Source organism: Myodes glareolus, chromosome 13 (assembly GCF_982192425.1).
Source record: "Myodes glareolus chromosome 13, mMyoGla1.1, whole genome shotgun sequence".
Classification (NCBI taxonomy): Eukaryota; Metazoa; Chordata; class Mammalia; order Rodentia; family Cricetidae; genus Myodes; species Myodes glareolus.
Genome location: NC_142038.1, coordinates 11,190,105 through 11,215,194, shown reverse-complemented (window position 1 = coordinate 11,215,194; position 25,090 = coordinate 11,190,105). Strand labels below are relative to the sequence as shown.

Here is a 25,090-nt window from a genome sequence, read left to right as displayed (position 1 = left end):
ACAACACCCTCAGTAAAGAACTCAGTCTCATGGAGAAGAGGCCGTTCTTGCATGATTCTCATGATCGGGTCATCCTAGCTTGAGCCAACCAAGAGTCGGTGGACTCTTGATGCATCTCCAGCTAATCTGGACCTAGAGTACCACTTGCCAGCTGAAGTACTAAATCACTGGCTGTGGTAGAGGTCTTTGGTTTCCTCCAACATGCTTCTTCCCCTCCATACATCTCAACAGACACATAAACATCGGGGTAAAGATGCATTCCCAGCTTCCCTTGCAGCTAACTGACCGAAACCTATCCATTAGGATTTCAGGGGAAGTGGAAATGGCTCTGACACTTTCTAGGAAAATGCCTTCATTTATGAAGGTATTCTCTCTTCTTAACTGGAAAATTCTAGCAGCTGCAGCTTAGCAGCCATCTTGGCCATGGGTGACTTTTGGAGCGGACACTACCAATAGCAGAGCTGGCCACAGAAGTAGAAGCAGCCTAACCCTGTCTGACAATGTGGAACATCACACCAGTCCTAGATTTTCTACCTACAAACTTTTCCCAAACAAATGAGTAAAACAAAATAATTCTCAACCAACTAGAATTATTAGGTGCTAAGTCTTCTGGGTGGAATACCTCTAGGTTCTCTGGCATCAGTTTTCACGAGGTCCTTGCTCCAGACCCTAGTTTGGGCAAAGAGGCCACGAGCTCCAGCCACGCAGGTATTACACCCTCTGCTGAGACCTGCTCTCCCACCCTTAGACTGCTGATGTTGCTTTACCCCCAGGTCCCTCTTATGTGCCATGTTCTCAGGAAAACTATCTGACTCTCCCTCCCTCCTGCCCTCCAAGAGCTGCCCACACTGCCCCTTTGTAGAGGGTCATCGCTTGGTGAGCCCCTTACCTAAGACTCACCTTTCCTAGCAGGCTGACCTAACCCACCAGGCAGGGAGCAGCCAGGCTTGGCCACCTGGAGTCAGTCGCTGGGCCCAGGCACCACACTTGAATTGCTGGGCCAAACCTCGGATGGTAGCACAAAGCCGCACTACAGAATGCCAGCTTCTCATAGCTGATGGCTCTTTCATGTCTGTCTCGGGTGGATCGTCCTACCTCCACTTCACAGACCAGGACTTGCCATGACCAGTGCCAGGACCAGAGCCCACAGTGGGATGGATACAGGGGAAGGGGACTAGAGCTGTTCTGGGGCAGGACTAGGGGTAGGGTGACCGAGTCTTTCCATCTGTGTGGTGCTGGGAGCCTGCTGGGAGCAGGGGCCATCAGTCCAGTGACCAGAGGGGTCTCATTCAGCCAGGTTTCTCCGCAGACACGCAATAAGGAAAGGAAATGGGAGAGAAGGAGATTCACAGCACAAGTAGAACAAAGAAAGAAAGGCCAGTTCTGGGTGTTTGGAGAATGTCAGGGGCCAAGGTTTGGGTGAAACATGTCAGCTTATCCAACAGATCAGATTACAATCATTCTATTTCTCTTTAGCCACCATGCCTGAAGTCCAGGCATTGGGAAAGGTCATAGAAGCATGTCTTCATGTACACACACACACACACACACACACACACACACACACACACACACACACGAATACACACACATGCGCACTGACACACACATACACACACCCCATAATGCTTCCTGCAAGGGAGGGGCAAATGGACGGGCTGTAGCCTCCTAAGTTCTGCGTCCTCATTGTCCCTGCCTTACAGTTCTAGCAGGTAGCTGGAGGGGGTCAGAAGCCAGCCCCCATGGTGCGTGAGGTTTATGCATCCTAACTCAATTGTTTCATTCAATCACATTCGCTGTTCATCATCATCTCTGCGTCACTGAGTTACCCAAAACTATGGAGGTCCCCATTCCTGGAGCCTACCGGGACCTACTCTCCCTCTGTTGAGTCCTCCTCCTATGCTACCTAATACCAGAGTCTGCACAGTTTATCCTTGCGGCTTGAGCTGTATTGCCCCAAAAATGGTACACTGGAGTCCTAGGCCAAAGCTTGCGAATGGGAACCTCTTTGGAAATAAAATCTCCGCAGATGGAATCAGTTAAGGTGAGATCCTAGTAACGAATGTGTTGTACGACCTAGAGAAGCACCGAGATGCACAGAGAAGACACAGGTGATAACAGAGGTAGAGGCGGGAGTGTTGTGTGCACAAACCAAGGGACTCAAGGACTGTCAGCATCAACACTGAGGACACTGCTGGCCCCTCGAGTCCATGACCCCATCCTCCAGGGCTGGGATAGAATTGCCTTTGGTCTAAGGTACAGTTTATGACACTTTGTCACAATGGTCACAAAATAACCAGGACATTTACCATGGCTGATGGACAGATGTCTTCCTACCCCATTTGATAGTGATGCCCCAAAGCATCAGGAGTCTTGCTCCCCATGTAACCCAGGCTTCAAATCCAGTGCCCTTGAGCAAAAGTAAATAAAGGACTGGTGGCCTAACAGATGACCCATGGTTTTCCAAGTTCCTTCACAATTACAAGGAATTCTGGGAAGGTCAGGAAATTTTATCCTGACTTCCACCTTCTCCAGCACATGCACATGTCTCTCTGTGGATCATGTGCTCACTGTCACTTCCATGAGGTTAAGCCTGATACACTCCATGTCATGTCTCATGATGGACTGGGTACTCAGAGTGTTGACAACTGTGACCTCTGGGAAAGGGGCCAACAGGGTAAGGGGACAGTAGGGGACGGGAGCTAGCAAAAGCTCCCCAGTCAGACCCCGGCACAGCAGCTGGAGCAGAGGGCTACTTCTCCGAGGCTCTGCCGCTCTGGAGGACACCTCCACACCCTCTGGAGTCCCTGTTTTTCCATGCAGTGAATCCTGTCACCTGCACCATGACTAGAAGTGACCAAGATCTGGACCTGATGCAGGGAGTTATAGAGAAGTGGCCACACAGTTAAAACAGAAAAAAAGAGGGGACAAGCCCATGGCAAGGACTTAGAGAAGGACCTGGAGAAGGAGGGGGTATAGAGGCCTAGAATCCCTAGTGTGAGTTGCTGGTGTGTTAGGCAGGACTCATGGAGGCTTCCCGGGGTCTGACTCGGTGTGCTCAGGGCGAGCATGGCTGTCCTTCATATTGACTCTTAGTGACGCTTAGGGATTGAGTTCCGGGATCCCGCTCAGATTCCCAAACCCAATGGTGGTCAAGTCCCTGAATAAGTGGGACAGTAGTTGCATATGACCCACGCGCCTTCAATCCCTCTGGATTATAACAGCAATAAATGCAAATTTGCTGTGCCAGCAGTTGTTCAACTGCATTGTTCGGGGAAGAGGGACAAGAAAGAAACGTCTGTGTTCAGCACAGAAGACATTTTCCATTTTTCTGTCGCCGGAAATGAATGGCTGAATCCTTGGATATGGAACCAACTGGTGTGGAAGGCTACCCTCTGAAGCGCCCAGGTTAGCCACATAATGTCACACTCAGACAGAACCCCAGGCTCATGGCTGATGTCCACAGGGCTCCCTCTTCCACTGCCTGAAACTTGAGGGCTCTGGCAAACATAACATCAAGGGATGAGATCGGCCCTGCACATCACACAAGGCAAGCTCCTCTCTCTACCGCCTCACCAGCACCACATCCTTCTCGCCAGGGTCATTTTGCACGGTGGCACACGTGACCTTTGATACACTTGATCTGTCTACTGTCATCATCTCTAGTAGAGAACAAATTCCACCAAGTCGGGACTGCTCACTGAGGCATCCTCAGCGCCAGAGTATGCCGGGAGTGGAGCAGAGGCGAAATCAGCTTTTGAAGAATGTGTGAGTGAGCAAGTGAGTGATGAATAAATGAATGAATGAGTGGGCATTCATACGGCAGTATCTTTCTCAGCTTCTGCATAGTTCCTGACAGAGTAGGGTCTTAGTAAGCACTTCAGTAAGAAATAAAAACAATAATAAGAGTTGTTATGAACTGTGGGTCCCCAGACCCTGAATTTCTTGTGACGCCCCCTGCCTGCCAGAGTAAACAACTTGTTTTCCTATGCCTGCTCTGAACAAATCACTTGTTTTGCAGCTGCTCTGAGCATGAGACCCTCAGAAGTTCCTGATGGCAGGGAGTGGTTTCTGGTGGGCTTGCAGCTGAGAGTTAGGGTGTGGTCATTAGTCAAGGAGACCCTACATAAGACAATAAAGGGGGCATTCTTGGATAATTCTTGGCGTTATCCCCCCTCCCCCCCCGTGTGTGTGTGTGTGTGTGTGTGTGTGTGTGTGTGTGTGTGTGTGTTTCAATCTCCAGCCCCTTGCCCAACGACTCGCAAACTGTCCTGTAGTACAATTCAGGTATAGTACCATAGTACACATAGTACAAGCACTACAGGACCGTAGTACACGTAGTAGTACGGATGCTACAAAGAGTGATGGAAATTTGGACCATGGGCCAGTGGTGGTTAAGCTACGGTAGTGGTCAAGAGGTTAAGAGGCCCAGAGCTAAGAGCCACTGAAATTGTCCGAGGAAGAATCTGACTGGTGCCTGGGCCAGCAGCTGTCACTCAACTCACTGCTGAGCCCTCTAGACCATCACAGTCACCTACGGCGGTGGTGGGCCCAATGTGACAGAAACCAATCTGGGTATTTAGGTGGAGCTGTTCTGCAGGCACAGTGAGCCATGCGAGACTCTGACCGTGTGTACAGAGCTGAGTCTGGGAAAGGTTTAGGGCAACTGAACATTTGCAGGGTAGAAAAATGTAGGGGGCAGCCAGGGAGCCAGGGACAACAGGGACCTAAGGGACATTCCAAGATACTTAGAGATCATGGTTGCTGGGGGAACAAGAAACAAGGAGGGGACAGCATCCTTTTAGATCATCTGTATGGAGGAGATTGGTGTCCTGACTTCATCCGGGCACAGGGGACTCAGTGACCGGTCTGTGGGGAGGAGGGCTGAAGCTAGCGCTTTTTCTGGGATTAATTCTGGGGTTTCTGTTTCCTCTTCAAGCCTTCTTAACATCATGTATCTTCTGAGATTCGCCTTAGGGGCTACACTGTAAAGAAGAAAGAGGAGGTGTGTGCACCCCTGGGCCATGAGAGAGAAGAACCAGGTTGGCCTTCTGGGGACTCTGGAAATTTACCTCCTAATCCTCTGACTTCTGACCTACTTGGATGTATTCATCCCTTCACGTGCTTGGGTTAAACTACACATGCCACAAGCATGACAAAGGAGCAGCCTGAGTTAAGTTATACATGTCACAAGCATGATGGAGGAGCAGCCTGAGTTAAGTTACACATCACAAGCATGACGGAGGAGTGGCCTGAGTGAAATTACACATGTCACAAGCATGATGGAGGAGCAGCCTGAGTTAAGTTATACATTTCACAAGCATGACGGAGGAGTGGCCTGAGTGAAATTACACATGTCACAAGCATGACGGAGGAGTGGCCTGAGTGAAATTACACGTGTCACAAGCATGACGGAGGAGAATGACTAAGGTAAAAAAGAAACCTACCTCTTAAAACCCACAAACTTGGCCATGTTTTTGTTGAGAATTCTGTGGATTTGTGGTTTCCAAAGCTTTGCTTACGGATGTCAAATGGCATCAACCCTACAAGGCCCTCAGTTTCACCATTTCTTTACGAGTCACTGAAAGACTTCCAGGAGGATATTAAACTAGGGAACACCATCATGAGAAAGCATAGTCCAATTCCTAAGATAGGAGGCGTGAACATGTATGTACTTTCGAGTCATATGACAGCTAACAGTAGTGAAACGTTCTTTGAAAACCCCAAAGGGAACCAGAAAATAGTCCAACTGACATCAAGTTCTCTCCTAAGGGTTTTTCCCATGGAGCCTATAAGACAGAAGAGCACTTCGCCATCCTGCCAATAGCACTGATGGCTTGAGAAACTCCATGTGCCTGTTCCACAGGGCTTTCTTCTTGTTACATCTTCTGTGTTCTGGTGTGGCTATGAAGCGCCCTACCTCCCACCCCACAGAGCCCATGTGTTGGAGACTTGGTTACTAGATGGTGTTCTTGAGAAGTGAGGATGGTGAATTAACCCGCTGATGACTTTCTTCCTCAGTGGCACACTGGAGGTGAGGCCTGGGTGGAGGAATGCCAACCTGTGAAGGTTCTGTTTGACCCAGGCCCCTTCCTGACTCTCCCTCTGCTTCTGAGGTGCGCTATGCCCATCTACCAGGATGTCTTGTTTCATCACAGCCCTGAAACAACAGAGCCAGTCCAGCAAGGAATGCGACTGCCAACATAGATCTCCCCTCTTTTACGTACTTTCTCGGCTATTTATCATAAATAATAATTAGTCATAAAAGCCAACACATGTAGTGGGAACCTTAGCTTCATTACCAGGAAGACACGATTGTCCCAGACAGTTTGTGGGTTACACCAGCTCCTCCACCCTAACCCTGGAAACTGTGTCTGACTTTTCAACACCTGCCCTTCAGCATGCACCAGTGAGCTTTGGAGCTGGCATTTGAGCTCGGACTCCCAAGTTTCCTGACCTTGAAAAACTCACCTCCTCCACCACCTCCTCCTCCACCTCCTCCACCACCTCCACTACCTCCTCCTTCACCACCACCTTCTCCTCTACCACCATCTCCTCCTTCACCACCTTCTCCTCTACCACCACCACCTCCTCCTTCACCACCTTCTCCTCTACCACCACCACCACCACCTCCTCCTTCACCACCTTCTCCTCTACCACCACCACCACCTCCTCCTTCACCACCTTCTCCTCCACCACCACCTCCTCCTTCACCACCTTCTCCTCTACCACCACCACCATCACCTCAACCTCCTACACCATCTCCACCACCACCATCATCTCCACCACCACCACCTCCTCCTCCACCACCACCATCACCACCACCACCTCCACCACCACCTACTCCTCCTCCACCACCACCTCCCCTCCAGAGGCTGCCCTCCCCCACTGATGGTACTTCTGCCGATATATTTGCCCCTCTCTGAACCACAGCATGGCGGAAAACACCAACAAAACACAATAATCTATAGCTGTAAGCAGACGAAAAGGAAGAGATGCAGGGTTCAGGATGACTTTGAGATTCCTGCTCTTCTGGGTCTCTGTCTGGTGAGGGACCTTGGCCAAGTCCCTTCCTCTCCCATAAAGTGAAGGGTAGGGGGACCAAATATCTCTAAGGCCTTCCCTGAGAGCTATGTTCTGGTGGACTAGGAGACAGAATGGCCTGGAGCCCAACTAAGCCACCCACCCAGAGACCCTGTTGTTCCAGGTCCCAGGCTCAAGTGTCTGAACTCTCACCATGGGTCTCTTGTGTCTACCTGTCTCTTCCTGAGAACAGCCTCATTCCCTCAGAAAAGAGAAGAGCTGGGCAGGAGTGGAGGGTGGTAGGCACAGCCCTAAGAAGCAAGAGCCCTGGCTTTTCACCTGTCAGCAGCTGGGCCCTGGGCCTGTCATTCTCTCTCTCTCTCTCTCTCTCTCTCTCTCTCTCTCTCTCTCAACACTTCCCTCACTTCCATCTGCAATGTGGAGTGTGGTTACATGGCAATGAGGCCAGGGACCATGAATGGACTAACACTGAGTTCATAAAACTAGTTAAAAGCAAAATGGATCACACTTCGCTCTCTCAACAGCTGGCTTGGGAGGTTCCGTGCCTTGGCTTACACGGAAGAGCCTGACCCAGGGCCCAGACACTGTGCCAGGCACCTCCTATGGACTCTCAAGGAATGTCTTCATCAACCCAAGGGAAATGGCACAATTTCATCCCATTCCTCAGCTGTGAAAACTAAGGCATTGTGGGTAGTTCTGGTGAGGGTCGTGGTGGTTTGGATGAGAACGGCCCCCACAGGCATATATATATTTGAATGTTTGGTACTCACTTGGTGGAAGGATTAGGCCTGGCATTGTTGGAATAGATGTGTTACTGGGGGGTGGGCTTTGAAATTTCAAAAGCCCACACCATGCCCCCCCGCCCCGCCTAGCACCTGTGGATCAGGATGTAATCCCTCAACCACTGCCCCAGCCCCGTGGCTACCTGGCTTCCCGTTCACCTGGCTTCCGTGATCATAGACTATAATCCTCTAGAACCATGAGTCCCAATAAACTCTCTTATAAGTTTTTTTAGTCATGGTATCTCTTCATAGCAACAAAAAAGCTGCCTTGGTTACAGCAGCAGAGAAGTAACCAAGACGAGGGTCTATTTATACCAGTCCTGGGCTAGGCACATCACGATCACCATCGTATGTTTTGCTCAGTTCTGCAGAGTCACCGCCACAGGCCAAGCCTGACTGGAGACAGGCATGTGGGAGCCTGCATTCCCCTGAGAAAGATCTGGACCCTGAAGCCAGGGTAAAGACTGGATAACGGAAGAACGTGTGCAGTTCATTTTAGCAAGTTTCCAGATGATTCTTACAGAGTGTAGGTTCACGAAAGTGAAATTTCCCAGCCAGAGGACACCCTCCCCAGGGTCTTCCTCCCAGCATGAATGACGGAGTGCCCCTGCCTGTCCTGATCTATCTGCAGAGCAATCCGCCTGCCAGGGCTTTTCCTTGGCACGTGAGTGCTCGGGTTTGCCTAGCAGGAGCTCCCGCCCTCTGGTCTCAGTGGTGATTGATGGCTGGGACTCGTGCACAGAGAGACCTGGAGGAATGCTCACAAACTAAACCCAGTCTCCGTCTCCTCCCAGGTACTGGGCACATCTGATGATGGAAGAGCTTATAAACAGCTATCGTCAAATTAATCTCGAGGTTGGAGAAATCATAGCGGCCGTAAAGAAGACGGAGTGTGTCTGGCTCGCCAGCTCGTTAGGGCACTTCATAAAACAAGGCAGCAGCATTAATATCATCTGGCCTCTTCGACTCCACAGCAGGGGTGGCAGAGGTGAGTGGCCACCTCAGCTGGGGTCAGGACCAATGCCTGGGGCAAAAGGGGAAACCAGTCATCGTTCAACCTCCGTGGACTGAGCCCATACCTGATGCTCAGACCTTAGGACAGGGACCATGGGACGCGGTAACTCTTCCTGGTGCTCTCTGCGTGGTCTCTACACCCCAGTGCCTCCTTTCTCTCACTCTCCACTGACATGAAGCAGCACCCTCTGTCCTAGGTCAAGATCCACCTCTGCTGGGTGCCCTCCCAGGGCACTCACCACCACTCAGGGGCCTTGTGATGTCCACTTTACCAAAAATGATAAAGACCACACCAAATCAGCAGGGTCACCATCCTTGGTGGTGGTGGTCTCCCCTCTCCACCTGTGTTTCATAACGGTTCGTGGAGGCAGGAGAGCCCTGAGGACAGTGATTAAATAGGTGTGTATGTCTAAGCTCTGAGGCTAGCCTGGGTCTATTAGCATAGTCAATATGGCTAGGCCTGGAGATGAACCTAGCTAATGACCTCTGCCTCTATGTTGCAATAGTCATCTTGAGAATTTGGTGATGGTAGTGCGAGGGTATCATGGGACTCGGGGGACAGGTGGGAGAAAAGAAGGCAAAAACCCAATGACAAGACACTGAAGCTTGAGTTCCTGTGATCAATGTGCATGTGTGTGCGCACACACACAAGCAGTACGTGCTAAGTGTGCATGACTCAAACAAAAGAGAGCCTCCTTCTTCATCCATGTAAACAGACAGCTGTCAGGAAGTGGACCCTCTCCACGCCCCAAATCTGTTGACACCTAGAGCCGGGACTTCCAAGGTTCCAGAACGGTAAGAAATGAACTCCTGTGTTTGTTATTACAACTGGAATAGACTCAAATAGTCGCTAAGGATGGGTCCTCTTAGAGGAAGATCCTGGTGTCTCCGGTCAACACGCCACCCCCCCTCAGTATAGGGAAGCCGCCTTTGACCAGCCTTGAGCTCGTTTCCCAGGCTAATGCTTCCCGTGTCGTGTTGCAGGCATCAAGTTTAGTGGATGTTTCTAGAAGCCATACACTGATTCACATATGTGTGTATATTCAGAGCACAAATGTCTGTGGTTGGACAGTTTGCAGACCCTTGCTGAGCTCCAAACGAACGCAAGATGAAACTCTTCATGCCAGGGGCATATATGCAACCCTGCAGGACTGTGAGCATCTGTAACCTTTCCACGGGAAAGCCACCTAGCAGCAAAGGGCCCCAGCATCTGGTAGAAAGGCATGAGAATTGCACTCCGAGCTCCTCTGTCAAGCTCACACCCATCTGCGTCTTCTAGAAGTCTCTTGGACACACACCACTGCTTCTTCTCCTCCAAGCCCCCATGCCCTAGAAGCATGCTAACTAACCCCTTACTGAGAGCACCGCCCATCACTGCTTTCTGGGAGACTGTGGGGATCCTTGTGTGTTTTCATAAAACAACACCTAGCTCACAAGCCTGGGCTCAGAGTAGACTGTGGATGCTTGATCCCTGGGCACCAGGCAACGTTGTTCTGTCAGTTAGGGTTGACCGTGAGGACTGGCAATGCCCCAGGCTACCCCACTCTCAAAAGAGGTCCTTCCCCACCCACCATCCCTTCCTTCCCCGCAGCATGATCCCCCACCTCCAGTCTGCTCAGGGTGCATCCTTTAACCCTTGTTTGGCCTCAGCACCTCCTCCCCCATGATATCTGTCCCCAGACTAAGAGAACCATTTCCCACAGAGTTTAATTTCTTCAGGGCAGGTAAGGGACTGGGACCATGCAAAGGCACAGAGTGAATATTACACGGATGTCTGCTGATGCTCTTGTGCTGGTGCCATCTTTCTGTCCCCAGAACCTGGCATGGGGTCCTGGCCAGAAGGCAGAGACCTGTGCTCAGTGTGCATCTGCTAGATGAGTTGAACAGACTCATACCTACTTAATCAGGGCCTCCTTATAACCTTATGACCTATTGGGAGGTCACTGTGATGGTTCCCATTGCACAGATGAACGTGTTGAGGCTCAACCTTCTTCCTCTTACCATATTCAAGGTGGCAGGAGGCAGCAGAGGGCGTCTGCACATGGCAACTCCCAGCCGGCAGCCATGTGTAACAGTGAGGCATCCCGCTGCACACTAGGCCTCACCGCAGGTGCAGGACATCCCCAGCTTACATCATCATGGCAGGTGAGAATGAGAGCCCTACCCTATCATCAGAGGCTAGCACCAACGGCCCGGAAGGGTGGACCACAGGAGACCTCGGACATCCCGTCACCCCTCACAGGGCTCTTCTGAAGACAGAGAAGCCCCCCACCAGGGCACTGGGGCAGGTCCAGACCAGCAGAGGGGAGGGACAGGAGAGGAAGCAGAGAAACAGCAGAAATGACGGGACCAGCAGGAAGGCAGGGGAAAGTGGGTGGAATGTGTGGGATGGCGATGAGGCGAGGGGGACCCAATACTCCAGAAAAAGAAAAGAAAACGCAGACAGAAGTGACAGCCACGGGACTCTGACATTTACCTCTTGGATTGGATGTGGGCCCATGCAGGCGGGGCGGGGCCAGAACTGGCCTGACAGCTGCAGAATCCAGACCACCCTCCCGTGGAGGACCCCAGACTTCTGTGGGGTTGTGTGGCCTCTCCCCCAACCCATGGCAAAAGAATGGTCCACCCTGATGCCCAGATAGACCACTGGCTTAGTTCTGGTTGTGGAGTCTGATGATGTGCTCTCTACCCGCTTCAGGAGTGTCCAGAGGTGTCCCCAGGGAGGCTGCGGCTAGAGGCCATCTGTGTCTCTGCCACCCACAACCCAAAATGGAGGCTCATTAACTGCTTAGACAAGTAAGCTACCTGCACCAAGCCTGACCGTTTCCTGTCTGCCTAGATCCCATATGTACCTCCCTTTACCCTCGGGACCGTTTCTGACCTGGACAGGCAGGCAGTGCTTGCAGGACGGGAGGGAGCACACCGGTGAGGCTCAGGAAATGAGCATCTTTTGCTAAGTACTTCCAGGCCTTTGCACATCTCACACGCTATAGGCATCATAGTTGGCTTCTGTCTTCTCATGATGCTAGTATTAAAGCAACTCAACTTCATCTTTTCAGAAGGGGATAGCAAGGTTCAGAGAAGACAACCAAGTCGCCCAACTGGTAGATAAGTAAACCAGATTGCCTGAGGGCAAAGCTAGGCATTCTTTGCTATCATACTCTCTCTCTCTCTCTCTCTCTCTCTCTCTCTCTCTCTCTCTGTGTGTGTGTGTGTGTGTGTGTGTGTGTGTGTGTGTGTGTGTCCCTCTCTTTTTCTCTCTCCTACCCCCACACACATATACACACACTGCCACCACTACACCATGCCTTTCTGAAGGACACACAGCAAATGTAGCCCCAGCCCTACCTGGGAACAGGCCCCTGGGAATCGGGAAAAACTAAAGAAACCTTAGTTTGACGTGATTAGAGAAAGGTTTGGAAATAGCAAATAGTGACGGCTGCACAACACTGTGTGGGGGTATATGGAATACCACTGATTTAAAAGGCAAATGTTATGCAATATGCATTTCACCACAAGGAGAAAGAGAGTCCTTAAGCTATCTCAGGGCACCAGGGACAGCTCCAGCTGAGCGTCTCCTCAGGAGGCCTCGATTCATCCTCAAACTCCGACCCCTTTTGCCCAGTTAGACCCCTGTTGTCTTCAAGACTCACCCAGGCATTCTTCTGTAGAGCCACCCTTAACTGCCCCACCTAGAGGGAGGGACGCATGGCATTTCTACGCGGTCTTTGGTCAAGAGCTAAGCGTCCACTGGCCCTCAGAGTCAAAAGACATGGCTCTCATCCTTGCTGAGATTTTGGAGAAGAGTCCCTCCCCCAACCACCAGTTAGCTTGGGTGTCCAGCACGGGAAAGATAAGGTCTTGGGCCAACCAAGTATTCCTCCCCTAAAGCGCTCTTGTTTAGAAGGGGCAAGATGCAACCCCACAACCGGGGCATGGCCTAGACTGGATATATTGCAAAATTCTAGCTTTTCCCTCAAGTTCACGTAAAGTAGGATTCCTTGCTTAATTTATCTAAAAATCATTTTTTCTACAAATTCAGAACTGGGAACTGCAGTTTGCCACGCCGTAAGTCCAGGCCCTTTTCCGGCCCCAGACTCAGAGTTCTGGGATCTTCCAAGCACATATCTAGTTTCCCTGCTGCCTAGAGACGGACACCCACTTGCCAGGGGGGCACAGACCTGGAATCCATGGGACTGATAAATACCCCTGTTTGAGGGAGCCTGAGGGCAGCAACAATGGAGCTAGCTAGTCTCGGCCACCCTTCTTGCCTCGTGTGCTGTCTGCTTTCGCTTGCTCCCACATCTCTCTGGGGAGGCAGAGGGACCCTCCAGAAGAAACACCACCCCAGGTTAGCACCCAAGCTTTGCGTTCACCTCTTCTGCCTGCCTTCACTTGCCAGGCATGACCAAGCCGAGGGCCTTGCACTGCGGCTGGCCTGTCTTCTCACTCATGCATGCCACAGCTTCATCCCTGCAACAGTCCCCTGCGGTTCTGCAGCAGGCAACACCCTGCAGTGGGGCCACTGCAGCATCCCTCAGTTCCCTAGCGCTGGGTGCCTCCCTCCTGACCTGGGCTGACTTCTTCCTCTGCCCACAAGGTGAGGCCTAGGCTGTGGCTTGCTCACTCTGGCACCCAAGGTGAGGGGCTCTGGGGAGCGCTGACTGGGCCAAGACTGAGGCCTGTCCCCCCACCCCTGGCAGAAGCTGGATACAGTTTGGGTTGTGGAATGAGAACAGTAGTACAGGAAGATGTGAGAAAAGATGTCCAGGCCTGTCTTCCCATCTCTCCTCTTTCTGGGGAACAGGACCTTCATTCAGCTTTGGTCAGTGGGCCAAGACTTCGGTGGTAAAGAGACAGGTAGTGGGAGGACTTGGGGCTTTTCACTCCAGGGAATGCACCCCGTCAAGCAGGCTGAGGTCTTGTGGAAGAGCATCTTTTGGTAAGGAAAGACAGCCCAGAGTGGGAATGGTCACATTAACCCATGTTCCCACAGAGTTCAGGAGCCAAAGCTGTTGCTCTGGGATAGGGGTGGGCCAGAAAGGCAGGCAGCCCAGAAGGTGCCCCGAGTTCTCAGGAAGGGGGCAAAAAGGGGTTTCTAGCAGCTGAGGAGGAAAATTAGAGCAACTTAAGCTGTCTGGAGAGAGGGGGAGCAAGGCAAGTCCTCAGCTCCCTCATCAGAGGGGAGAGAAGCAGCTGCTGTCCAGGTTTCTTCCACCATTGAGACAGGTGCTAGCTGAACCCTGCTCCCTCCAGTCCGAGGCTCCTGCCCCTCCGCCTCACCTCTAGCACTTCCTCTCCTGGACTGAGGAGATCAGCCCTCAGCGCTAGGAAGCACAAGTTGGCATCGCCATGCCCAAGCGACCATGCCCCAGGCAGCAAACCTCATCCATGTTTCAAGGAGTCGCCTCCTGCCCAGCATCGCTCCTTCCCTGCCTGCAGAAGGGCACTCACCCACCAGGTGCCAAGGCACAAGTGACTGCCTCCCAGAGAAAAGGCAAAAAGGGCAGAGGAAGTGCAAGTTCACACCAAGAGGAAATCATGGCTTTTTAGAGCAGGAAGGGTAATTAGGCCAATTATCTCCTTGGCAGACAGGAAGTGAAGTCAGAGAGGCCTCGGCTTTGGCCAGCCTCACAGGGCGGGTAGTGACAGGGAGGAAGCCAGGGCTACTTCCACTGAGCTCTACAAGGGCCTTTATATTACTCTTGCCTCTGGCTGGCTTCTCTGTGTGCTTCATGTGACAAACCCCAGAAAGCACAAACTCCAGAGTCGCCATCTGCTGAGCAGGGTCCCAGAACTGATGGGAAGACATCCTTGCTCCTGGCAGAAGAAGGAGCAAGGGCTTCTTCTACCCTGGGCTGCTAATGAGTTTCTCCCAGCTGCACGTCTCCTCTAGCCCCTCGCCTGTACCCTCACCAAACTTGAAGACAGAAGGGCCTGGTAGAGGGCAGGGACCCCCACAATAACCCTTACCCGGAGAGGCCTGCAGTCCATGACACTCGGGGTGCACCAGGAATGTTTCTAGGGAAATGTCACACGGTCCCTAAAAGTGAATGCCTGTGAGGACAGCGCAGAAAACTGTGAAGCTGCTCCTGTCATCATGTCAAACCAAAATGGAGAGCGTAGCTGGGCCTAGTGGTGAAAGCCTCTAGTCCCCGCTACACTCTGAGGCTGGTCTAGACAACTTGGGAAGACTCTCAAAACTCTAAAAACAAAAAGCAAAAAACTAGGGGGTGGATTTTTTAAAAGGCCGGGATGTACTCAAGAGCGAGCACTTGCCTCGTATGCAAGAGGCCTGATTCCATCTCCAGTACTGGAGACACAAATTGGTTATAAGCCAACGCTAGGAGCACACCAAGTGCATATACCAGACAACTGGGAAGGAGCCAGGCGGTAGTGGCGCACGCCTTTAATCCCAGCACTCGGAGGCAGAGGTACATGGATCTCTGTGAGTTAGAGGTCAGCCTGGTCTACAGCCAGGTCCAGGGCAGGCTCCAAAGCTACAGAGAAACCCTGTCTTGAAAAAAATAATTGGAAGGCATCTCCTACAGGTGCTCACTGGATCACACCAGGGTGAGTATGGAAGGCATCTCCTACAGGTGCTCACTGGATCACACCAGGGTGAGTGTGGAAGGCATCTCCTCCTGTATGTGCTCACTGGATCACACCAGGGTGAGTGTGGAAGGCATCTCCTCCTGCATATGCTCACTGGATCACACCAGGGTGAGTGTGGAAGGCATCTCCTGCTTGTGCTCACTGGATCACACCAGGGTGAGTGTGGAAGGCATCTCCTGTATATGCTCACTGGATCACACCAGGGTGAGTGTGGAAGGCATCTCCTACAGGTGCTCACTGGATCACACCAGGATGAATGTGGAAGGCATCTCCTACAGGTGCTCACTGGATCACACCAGGGTGAGTGTGGAAGGCATCTCCTGCATGTGCTCACTGGATCACACCAGGGTGAGTGTGGAAGGCATCTCCTACAGGTGCTCACTGGATCACACCAGGGTGAGTGTGGAAGGCATCTCCTGCTTGTGCTCACTGAATCACACCAGGGTGAGTGTGGAAGGCATCTCCTACAGGTGCTCACTGGATCACACCAGGGTGAGTATGGAAAGCATCTCCTGATTGTGCTCACTGGATCACACCAGGGTGAGTGAGGAAGGCATCTCCTCCTGCATGTGCTCACTGGATCACACCAGGGTGAGTGTGGAAGGCATCTCCTCCTGCATATGCTCACTGGATCACACCAGGGTGAGTGTGGAAGGCATCTCCTGCTTGTGCTCACTGGATCACACCAGGGTGAGTGGGGAAGGCATCTCCTGCATGTGCTCACTGGATCACACCAGGGTGAGTGTGGAAGGCATCTCCTGCATGTGCTCACTGGATCACACCAGGGTGAGTGTGGAAGGCATCTCCTGCTTGTGCTCACTGGATCACACCAGGGTGAGTGGGGAAGGCATCTCCTGCATGTGCTCACTGGATCACACCAGGGTGAGTGTGGAAGGCATCTCCTACAGGTGCTCACTGGATCACACCAGAGTGAGTGTGAAAGGCATCTCCTGCATATGCTCACTGGATCACACCAGAGTGAATGCCTTCACTTTACTTTCTAGACTTTCCAGATCGGGATTCTGTCATCTCTGTGATGTAACGCATGTCCTCTGTGATGCCTCCAAGGTGCTCTAAGAAATACTGCAACGCGGACTTCTGGCATGAGAGGCATCGCTAGTCTATCTGTGGAAATCAGGGCACAGGCTGTACCTCCCTGGCAGCTGCCTCTGGGTAAGCATCTAAAGGTAAAGACCTTACCATCCAGGACAAGCTCCCGGCTGGAGACATGGGGACAGCCCTCCAGGCATTCTAACCCTGTATTGCAGTTCCCTCGTGGGGACACTGGCTCGCTGCTGAGAACGGAAACCTCCTCATAGCCTGACAGCCCCACATGGACGCAGAGCCTGGCTTTCTGCCATTTTTCCTAACAGATACAAATGCCAAGCAAAGACACCTTGTATATGCTTACCTCAGTGTTGGGGGTGGAGGTGGGGTGGGAGGGTCCTGACAGTCTACAGAATACAGAAGACACAGGGGGATCAACTCTGGGTGGCCAGTCACCTTGGATCAATCACTTGTATCAACAAGGAGTGGGTGGCAAAGGCTTTTGGCACTTTGGGCCTCAATTTCCTTCCAGGTTCTGAATTCCTCATCATAGGCTATGGTTATACCTGGAGGAAACGAAACGATAACGGACCAATCCTGAGCTTACAACTCACTTGAAACACACCCCTTCTTGGTCTCCTTGTCACACCCATGCCTTCGATTTCCAACTCTGTTCCCCAAGATTGGTTCCTTCTAGCTTCTTCTCCCCCATGGTACAGGTGACTTTTCCTCTCACCTCTCTGCAAACCCAGCTAGGACCCTGACATTCAGATTCACTGGAGTCTCTTTCCTTAAGGGCTGAAACTCAATGGAACTTCAGACTGTGGCATCTGGACAAAGTGGCACAGCTGCCAGAGGAGCTGAGATTTTGAGACAGACAGCTCCCAGGGAGAGCCTGGTGGACAGGGGATACCATCCAGACATGGAGAGAGCATTAAGACAGTACAGGCAACTCTTACTAGTGAAGCTTGTGTCCTGCTCCCGCTAAGACTGCAGAGGAGTCTCGGGGGTCTCTGCTCCCAGACATGGTCAAAGTCCCCTTCCCTCTGCCGAATTCCATGTCTGAACACATGCTGGGCTGCTCCTAGTTCCCCAGAGCTGGCTGCTCCCCTTGTCTCTGTTTTTGTAATCTCACACTGCCCAAGGCACACTGAAGACCTACTGTCCCTTGGTCCTCCACATCGACTTGATCCTGGTCATTCCCCTCTTCATGGCAAGGCCCATGATGAAAGCCTTCCTCGCATTCCTTAGACCTGGACCTTGGGTCTCTAGCACACCTAGAAGGTAGCTATGGCCTCCCCTGGCCTCAGTCCCTTAGTATCAGCTCTCAGGCACCAGTGCCAGAATAAGCTGCATGAGCGCCTCTGTGTGTCCTGTGAGTTCCAGTGGCCAAAGAAGCAAGACCAAACTATCCCAAACCTCAGAAACTGGTCTCCCCCTTCCAGACTAGATTCTAGAGACCTTGTGCTATGCAGCCCTGGAGTGAGGACTTAGAGAGACTTGTTCAAACACAGGGCCATGATGAAACTGCAGAAAGCAACAGCTCCACACAGGCCTCTCCGTCATCACCCATGTGCACATACCACATGCATGTCCTGTTCTTGGGCACTTATCCCCCCCCCAACCTGGTACTCTCTACCGCAGTGTACATACCATCTTCGAGGCACCCCCAACATCCCTCCACAATACCGTCTCTGACTTTACATGGTCCTGATCCTTGGGACAGTAAGGACCTACAGCTATGAACTGGTGCGGGGAGGGCGGGAAGGGCGGGGAGGGCGGGGAGGGCGGGGAGGCAGCCATCTACCTTGTCTTTGACACCAGCTGTGAGCCAGGTGCCTTTGCGTGGTTTTTACACACCCTAGGAGATAGGTTTTAAGATGGTCATTATCCAGATGATGCTCAGAATGGTCCCTAAATTCCCCTTCCAGGTCAAGACAGCCAGGACTCAAGTTCTAGTCTACTCCAACTGAGGCCACTCTGCCACCCCTGTGGGCCATCTGCTCAGATACCTCGGGGAGCCTAAGTCTTAGCAGGTCTCTCTTTGGCACCCCTTAGCGCAGTGTTTGGTCCAAGCAGGTATATAATGAATATTCATTAACTTAAATGAATGAACAAGTAAGCGAGTGGTGGGATGGATGGGTGAACACCCGAGGAACAGGCATTGCCAGCGCTTCGTCAATCACCTGAACCGAGCCGCTCCGAGGGGAAAGCCCCTCTGTGGCTGAACCATACCAGAAACTGATGCTAAACCTGGAGGGCTTTTTTTTTTTTTGAAAGCTATTTACATCCATTGAGAAACTAATGTGAAAGTGTCCTAGACATCTGGGCAGTTGTGGTCCCGTAGAACTGAGACACCCACAGTCACGGGTGAGAGTCAAGAGCCGATGGTCTTCCAGCCAGCTCTAGGAAAACTCCCCCTAACACCAGACACAGCCCAAAGCCGCGGCTTCACCTCCCAAGAAAGCCACTGAAGTTCCAAAGAGAAACTTCAAGACGTTTATTTAAAGAGAACACGGACATGGGGAAAGGAAGGTGAGAAAATGGAAAGAGGTTGCCGGGCTGGCATCTGCACACGTGAATAGCAGCGGTCTGGGCGGACTTTTCCCTGCATCTGGAAAGTTTAACTGTATTTGTTGTTTTGTGGGAAATCTTTACTTAAGAAGGCTCATTGATTAGCGGGGCTTATTGAACACTGGTCAGAAGGGAAATCCAGAGAAAACTGGAACAAGAGCGATACTCCATTTTCTCGGGGGGCGTGGGGTACCTGATCCATTTACAGGCGACTCGTGCAAAATCCTGAAGTCAGTGTTCCTACAGCAGACGGATGGCTGAGAGAATAAAGACAATGTGCATCGACTTTGTAGTCGTCGGGTCTTAAGTTGGGGGAGAATTCTTCGAATTATGTTAGATATTTAGCTCTGATAACCCAGGTCATGGGCATTGCTAAGGCACAAAGGCCAGTTGCATTCTGTACTATTTTGGATTATTGACTAACTATCCTTGAGATGTACTGCTAGCTGAAGAATTCTGAAATACTGAACATTAACTTAAAAAAATAAAATCTTAGAGTTGATTAATATTGATCCATCTTTAGGGAGAAATGAAGGTTTCTCCAAACAAACTGGCCACCCAGTTTGTTTTGATTCTTACTAAGGTTGAATGGAAATATTATTTTGCTTTACCAAACTTAGGTCTCAAATAAACCAAAAAGAAAATCAATTAAAGAAAAACCAGAACCCCTTCAAGGGTCTGGCCTCGTAGACCTGCATGTCTCCCTTTACAGACACCACAGCACAAGCCTCCGCCAAGAACATCCGTGTGTGTCCATGTGTCACAGTAAATCACTTCAGCTTTTCCACCCAGGCTGGGAAGAAAAGAACAAAGGGCCAGAGCCAAGAGGGCAGCTCTCGGGGGTGGGGAGTGTCTCAGGAGGCCACAAAGAAGGCAAGAAAGCGCTGTGGTCAGGGAACAGTGAGGAGCAGGCCATCCTCCCTTAGGGGACCATCAGAGGGCCGCCCCCAAAGACTGCCTAGACAGCGCGGACTAAGCACATCCGCCAAGAGAAACGGCTTCAAAATGATGACCCCTTGAAGGAACCATGAATTTCTTTAATCAACTGATTTCCTCTGGTGTCTAAAACGCCTCATTTAACAAGGCTTGTTCTGGGCTGAAACTGAATAGATGTAATTGACAAACGCTTGAATTTGGGTTCTACTCTGGGGGGCGGGGGAAACACTTCTCTGTTGGCTTTTCCAGAGCAATTACAGGAAGGGGGTAAAGACACTTGGAAGGGTTCTTGCGATTCAATTTGGACACAGGTCCTGACTTTCCTCCTGACCTCCCAACCCCCACTCCACGGAGCACACAGTCTGAGACAATGGCCAGATCTGGTTTGCTTTCTCCCCAGAGAGGCCCTGGGGCCACAGATGAAGCAGCTGTCAGGCTAGCAGGCTATAATCAGCTTTAACTGGCTCACAGCCCACAGAAAGAACAGATTCTTATTCCAACAGTCCCAGGTGGGGCTGACATCCCTGGGATGGGGAGGGACCTCGGGGGCTTCTGTCCCAAGCATCTTCCTTACCAGGGATCCAAATGACAAACTTACAATTGTAGGTCTCGAGGATGTCAATATACACATAGAGAGGGATGTTTTAGCACTTTGGATCGTGGCTTCAGCTACATGTCACGTGTCACCCCCAGAATGATTTATAAGGACAGTAAATCAATGAGACAGTGAACGAAAAGTTAAAACACAACTCAAAATGGGTTTTTCAGGTGAGTCAATGTTACCAGATTGCTAGTTAAGTACAGCACCCCTTTTCTCAACCCCAGTGTGATTTCTCCTTTCTTTCCAATGCCTTGTAGGTTGGATACTAAGATGCCAAGTGGACGGTATTGAGGACACAGGTGGCCAAAGATAGAGGATCTCTATGCAGTTGGGCTGTTTCAGTGTGACAACTGACCCCTCTCATGGCCCCAGGCTTCTATTGTTATAAGATATGGGCTACATGAGATTAGAGTCACCATATCTATACCACAGAAAGGGAAAGGAAAAGAGGGTGAGAGAGAGAGGAAAGAAAAAAAGGACAGTAAAAGAAAAGGCATTCACTCAAATCTTACAATGGGAGGTGGGGGTGGTGGGTGGGCAAGGTTGAGGACAGAGAAGCAGGAGGTTCTAAACAGCAGGGAACGACAATAAATGGGAAAACAGCAAGAGAAAAAGCACACTAGGTTAATATAGGAAAACTAGTTCTTTATTGAGATTGTATATTAGTATTAGTGGATTCTGTGTGTAACAATGTCATCATGCACACGATACAAAAAAAAAGAAAAAAAAAGAAAAAAAAAGAAAGAAAAAGAAAAGGCTGGGCCCACCATGCTTCGGAAGGGTAACAGAACAAAAGCAGCGTACAATGAGCAGATGGCCGGGCTACACGACCACAGTACGGTTCAGCAGGGGAACGTCTCTAACCGAGCGCTGTACATTGTCAACTGGGGGATGTAAAAAAATACAGATCATGCTTTAGTTTTAGTACAAGAAAAGGTGAAAAGATACACAACCAAAAGGATATTTGATACATAAAAAATTACCCACAAAATAAGAACAGGAAGTAATTCAGCACAGCGGAACACGCTACCCCTGTTTAATGGAAAACCATTTTGCTGAGGTTTTTGTTTTGTTTTGCGTTATTTTATTTTGTTTTTCCATTTTTTTTTCTTTTTCTCTTCAGATTGCCAAACAGCATTCTGGGGAGGCTACTTATGACTATTTTGGAAGGGCCCTCATAGTAGGAACCTTCTTCTTTCATGACTGCTGCTGTTCTCCGTTTTCAAGCAGGTCTGGCTGGCCAGGCAGCAGAGGGAGCCGGCTGTTAAAGGGGCAGCCCTGAGGGCCAGGGCAGATGTCCAAAGATGCTCTTGACATTGTACAATTAAACAATTAGGACCCTATGGCCACGGTGGCTGCCCTTAAGCCAGGGACCTTGGTGCACCAATTTTTCAGAGGCTGAAATAGCAGCAACTGTCATGTTCATCATAGATTTTCTTTTATATATTTAATAAATTTTGCCTCCAACTAAATTTTATGCCTGGGTGCTGCCAGGAGGCCAGCTGATGGTCACCCAGACAAGCGGAAAATGGGCTGCTACAGCCTCCAAGCCAAGGCAAAAGGAATCCACTTAACAGGGATTTACAGTGCAATGTACTCAGCTAAACAAGATGAAGATACAAAAATGGTTATTTCTCTACATCTATTCTGAAATGGCCTACATCCATTTACTACAATGGAAACTAAAAGAACAGGCTTAAGCTAGCAGACTATCTAATAGTTTTACAAGAAAATTGTGGTTTAGGACCTTTGAATTAAGCATTAGTATCCTCTATCAGAAGGTCATGAGCTCTTAGCACATTGTGCTGAATTTTACTCACAGCCCAACTCACCCCTCAGACCCTAAAATTTCCGGTGGGTGTGTTTACCGTGAAAGTTTGCCATTGCAATTCTGACAGGCAGAATTGGTTTTGTTGGATTTTTGTTGGTGGAGGGGAGGGTTATTAAAAATAAATTTTAAAGGCAGCTGAACAATTTGAATTTCAAAACCTGAAACCAGCATGCTGCAATGGTATTTAGAGATTGGTGGTATTAATGAGGATGATAATGATTTAATCAGGATAATTATACTTTCAGGCTCAACACCCTTCTTAATCATTTTTGAATTTCTGCCGAGTGTAATGTTCCACACCCGTTTGAAGAGGAAATGCCAAGTAATAAGAGATAATTGTGTATTGGGAAGGTGGGGTGGCATTTCATGATCTAGTCTGGCCTCCTACTCCCCCCCAAACACCACCACACTGGCCTGAGATAGGGGATACTGCCGCTTAAATAGCAATGCCTTCCTCGGATGGAGACAGGAAATGGTTAAGAGGGTGTCACAATACAGCTAAATGCGGAGGCAGAAGGGTCACAGCGCACACAGCAGCGAGTTGACCATTCACTGAGCTACACAATGAAGAAAAAAAAAGATTTGATAAATGCAGAATGTCATCATTCTAACATCACACACAAAAAAACTGCAGTTCAAACAGGCCTACGGGACCAACCTTGCCTTTAGGTTTCCGGGGAGAGGCGCGGGGCTGGGGACAGTTTGAATGAAAGAGGGCTGGGCTTTCCTAGCCTGGTGCAGTCTGGCCCCTGGGGCGCACTAAAGCGCTGGCTCTACGACCCCCTCCCCCGCTCTGACTCGGAAGACCAGAGGGGGTCCGCGAAGGGAAGACATCATTCTTGGAAAGGGAGGGGGTGCTCAGCCAGTGGGAATTTAAGCAAACGTGGAGTGGGAGAGAAGAAACATTTCCAAGAGAAATGTGAGTCCAGAGGCAGAATACAAAAAGAAGGAAAAAAAATGAATTGATGTATCTCAGTTTTGCTTTGGGTGGTGGGAAATTTTGATTAAAAGAAAATGGAAGAAATGTGGAGTGGGGGGAAGAAAGGGGGAAACCAAGCTATTGTTGCAGGGGAATGTAAGGAAAAAGGGGTGTGGGAAAGGGGGACCGTGCAAACACACCCCATATACCACAGTTAAAAACAAAGACATCGCCAGCCCGCTACTTGGTCAACCCCTGCCCCGGGCTAAGGCCTGGCGTGGGGGCAGCTTCCCACCTCATTCTCACGCACAGCTCAACACCCAAGAAACAGACAACCCGCTCCGGACGGGCCCAGGGGTGCAAGGCAGCGCACGTCTGATTTCCGAAGCGCGTAAGCACGCGCGCACACACGTATACATGCATACACACACACATGCACACGCATACATACAAGCATTTTGAACCTGTAACTGCAACTGTCATACAAAGACAGTTGCGGGGAGGGAGGTATGCAGGGCCACAGAATAAGGGCAATGAAACAAAAAGGATTAAATGAGAGAAGAGGAAGGGACAAGAAGGTGTAAGTACCCATGAGAGGGAAGAGGTTGGAGCATGGGATAGGGCTGATCCCAGCTCACTGGCCATTGGCTTTAAGGTTCCCAAAATAAAAATTACAAAACAGAACAAAACACACATATGCCCTTTAAAAAGGGGGGGGGGGGAATCACAGAAAATTAAATCTATTCACCACCACCTCTCTCTCTCTCTCTCTCTCTCTCTCTCTCTCTCTCTCTCTCACACACACACACACACACACACTCACACACACACACAGCATGCATCTCCCTTCAGTCACACAGGGCTAGGTAGGGGAAGGGGCTGTGATTTGGAGGAACCACGTCCGCCGCAAATAATAATAAAAAATATGGGGCTAGGGAAGAAGGGACCCAAATTCACCAAATCCTAACTTCACTATAAAAGCTCCCTCGAGGGTGCCACCCCACACTCGGGGGTCTCCCCAGAAGGGGGTGGGAAGTAGCACTGCTCGCCTCGCCTCGCCCCGCGGCTGTGCCTGCGCCCCCACCCGCCGCGCCCGCCCCCGCCCCCGCCCGGTGCCTGCGGCGTTCCGCGCTCGGAAGGAAGCAGACCCCCGAAAGGAAAAAGCGATACCTCTGTTTCGCACAGAGCCAAACACTGGAAGCACGAGATAGCCGACGTGGACCAGGACCATCCTGGCTCCTCGCGCGGCGGCGGCGGCGGCGGATGCGCGCGGGCCCTTTGTGGCGCGGCTCCGGGGCGCGGGCGGCGGGGCTGCGGGAGCCGCCGGGGCGGGAGGCGGAGCGCGGGGCGCAGGCGGCGGGGCGGCGGCTGGCGGGGAGACAGATGGCCCATGGAAAGGCTCCCTTCCCGGCCCCTCTCGACATTCAAAGGCGCTGGGGCCGCAGCTGCCGCCACACAAAGGCGCGCGCAGCCAATGGGAGCGGAGCGCAGCGCGGCGCGGCCTCGCCGGAACCGCGGGGGACAGCGGGGACCGCGGGCGCGCGGGGCGGGGGAGGAGGTGACGGCTAGAGGAGCGGGCGGCCAATCGCGGGGCCCGCTGCGGTGCGCGCGGGGGAGGGGGGGGACGGCCTCGGGGCGCGTGGAGCCTGGCGCGGTCCTCCGGCCGCAGCGCACGGCGCTCTGCATACACACACACACACACACACACACACACACACACGGGCTGC

The 25,090-nt window shown here is 51.2% G+C and overlaps 1 protein-coding gene across 1 annotated transcript in view; it reads right to left on the bottom strand.

Moving 5' to 3' along the window:
• Nucleotides 1-24,657, bottom strand: part of Ark2c (arkadia (RNF111) C-terminal like ring finger ubiquitin ligase 2C) — a 109,883-nt gene extending 85,226 nt beyond the window's left edge. The window contains exon 1 of the mRNA XM_085676397.2: nt 24,534-24,657. Within this exon, the coding sequence (XP_085532523.1) occupies nt 24,534-24,594 (61 nt within the window). The 5' untranslated portion in view covers nt 24,595-24,657. The remainder of the gene's footprint in view (nt 1-24,533) is intronic.
• Nucleotides 24,658-25,090: the final 433 nt, after the last annotated feature.